This window comes from Cynara cardunculus, unplaced genomic scaffold (assembly GCF_001531365.2).
Source record: "Cynara cardunculus var. scolymus isolate 2C unplaced genomic scaffold, CcrdV1 Un_Scaffold_4534, whole genome shotgun sequence".
Lineage (NCBI taxonomy): Eukaryota > Viridiplantae > Streptophyta > Magnoliopsida > Asterales > Asteraceae > Cynara > Cynara cardunculus.
The window spans coordinates 40,391-42,113 of NW_020201941.1; the positions used below are offsets into that span (position 1 = coordinate 40,391).

At 48.2% G+C, this 1,723-nt stretch overlaps 1 protein-coding gene across 1 annotated transcript; it reads right to left on the minus strand.

Annotated features, from left to right (window-relative positions):
* Positions 1-398: 398 nt before the first annotated feature.
* LOC112504071 (proline-rich receptor-like protein kinase PERK9) lies at positions 399-1,340 on the minus strand. The gene has a single exon (XM_025108044.1). The coding sequence runs from the start codon at positions 1,338-1,340 to the stop codon at positions 399-401; it is 942 nt and encodes a 313-aa protein (XP_024963812.1).
* Positions 1,341-1,723: the final 383 nt, after the last annotated feature.

A 1,723-nucleotide genomic window follows, 5' to 3' on the forward strand; every position in this document is an offset into this window, starting at 1 on the left:
GTGGGGTGAGTCCAAGGGCCGCATTTAGCTTCGGCCCCGACCAGTCCACTTTCTTACCCCGAATTCGTACCGAAATGCTCGAGGTGGTGCCGACAGCCGCATAAAATTCAGTAACCAAAGAAACATTGGCTATCACAGGGGCAACCACCAACGTGTCCCATCCCAAAGCGACCAAATGGTGCTGTATTGCCATAAAGGCATTGACCAACCGGGGGTCAAAGGCACGCTCTAAAAGAATTTTATTATTTTTTATCCGATTGTATCTTTCCTGATATGGCACCACCTTTTCTTTATTTGGCTTTGGTACTGGCTGTTGCCTTGTCCTTGCTGTTGCCTTCCTCTTTTTCGAAGGTTTAGGCTTGGCGACCTCAAAAACTTCATCATCTGGAATGTCTTCTTCAAAATCCTCTTGCTCCTCTTCTTCTAGAAATTTCCTCCTCAAGTTCCTCCTGCTCTTCGTCTTCCTCGGCCACGTCATCATCATTGGCCAAGTCCTGTGCCATCTTATCTTCATAATCGCTATCCTCAGATACGGGCTTGGGTAATGGTTGAGGAATGGCAGACTCGGAACTGGAACTCACAATACTTCCCGAGGATGCGTCTGTGCTCACAGTCTGCCCACTGGGGGTAGTGACTGGGAGTTCCTCACTAGGAATTGTAGTCACGGTTTGAGTCATAGGGGGTTGTGGTGGTAAATCGTTGATGGGTTCGGGAATGGAAAAAAGAAATAAATCTTCAGGATTATTAGAGGTAGTGGCTTCAAAATCGAAAATGAACTCCTCCCCCAATGTATTTAGGTCGAAATCGTGGATGATGGGTGGGCCGAGTGGTGTGGAGGGAAGGGCAATAGGGGACGGTTGAGTGGGTGGTTGGTTAATCGGTGGTGGGAGGGGGTTAGATAGAGGGGTGATAGAGGGTGGATTGGTTAGGGCTAGGAAAAGGGGTCGTGTTGTTGGTATGGGCGGAGGAAGGGTCACGGCAGCCAGCGGTCGCCCAGAAGACGAACCGGCGCCGGTGATGGTGTTGGTGTGTATAATGGTGGAAGAGGTGAAAATAATGGAAAATAGGGGAGGAGTTGGAGTGATACATACCGGAGTAACGACGGCGTGATACTCGTCGTAGTCGACTCGTACGGTGGAGCTTTGACAGGCAATGGTGGTGGATGGTTCCCGTGCTGGTGGAGCGAACGCAATGGGATCCGGCGAGAGAGGTGTTAGGGGATGCATCGATGGAGCGGGAGTGGTTGAGGGCGTGTCGCCGGTCAGCGTCCGACGAGACGAGCGACGAGCAGGTGGTCGTAATGGTGGCCGGCCGGTGGGGTTGTTTCGCGTCCTGGCCATGAAAAAGGAGAAGAAGGTGAATAGTAAAATAAAAGTGAAGTCTTTTCCCCCCTTTTTCATAGGTAACCGATGGGGTTTAAACATAGGAAACCATCCATATCTGCATGCAATGTCCTTGAAAGTACAAGTGATGTGAAACAAATGATGTCATGGTACTAGTCAAATCCTTACACAAGCCACCATTTTCAGAAAAACCATCATTACCATTTTTCAAAAATAACCTCATTTCTTTCCTTATTTTCCTTTTTCTTTTCCCTGGAAAAATCCACAAAAACCCACCAATATTTTAAAAATACATAACCAAAACCCTCTACAGAATGTGAGCACGAGGAGCCCACTGTGAGCATACCTGCTGGAAATAAACAAGAAGTACGATAAAAAAA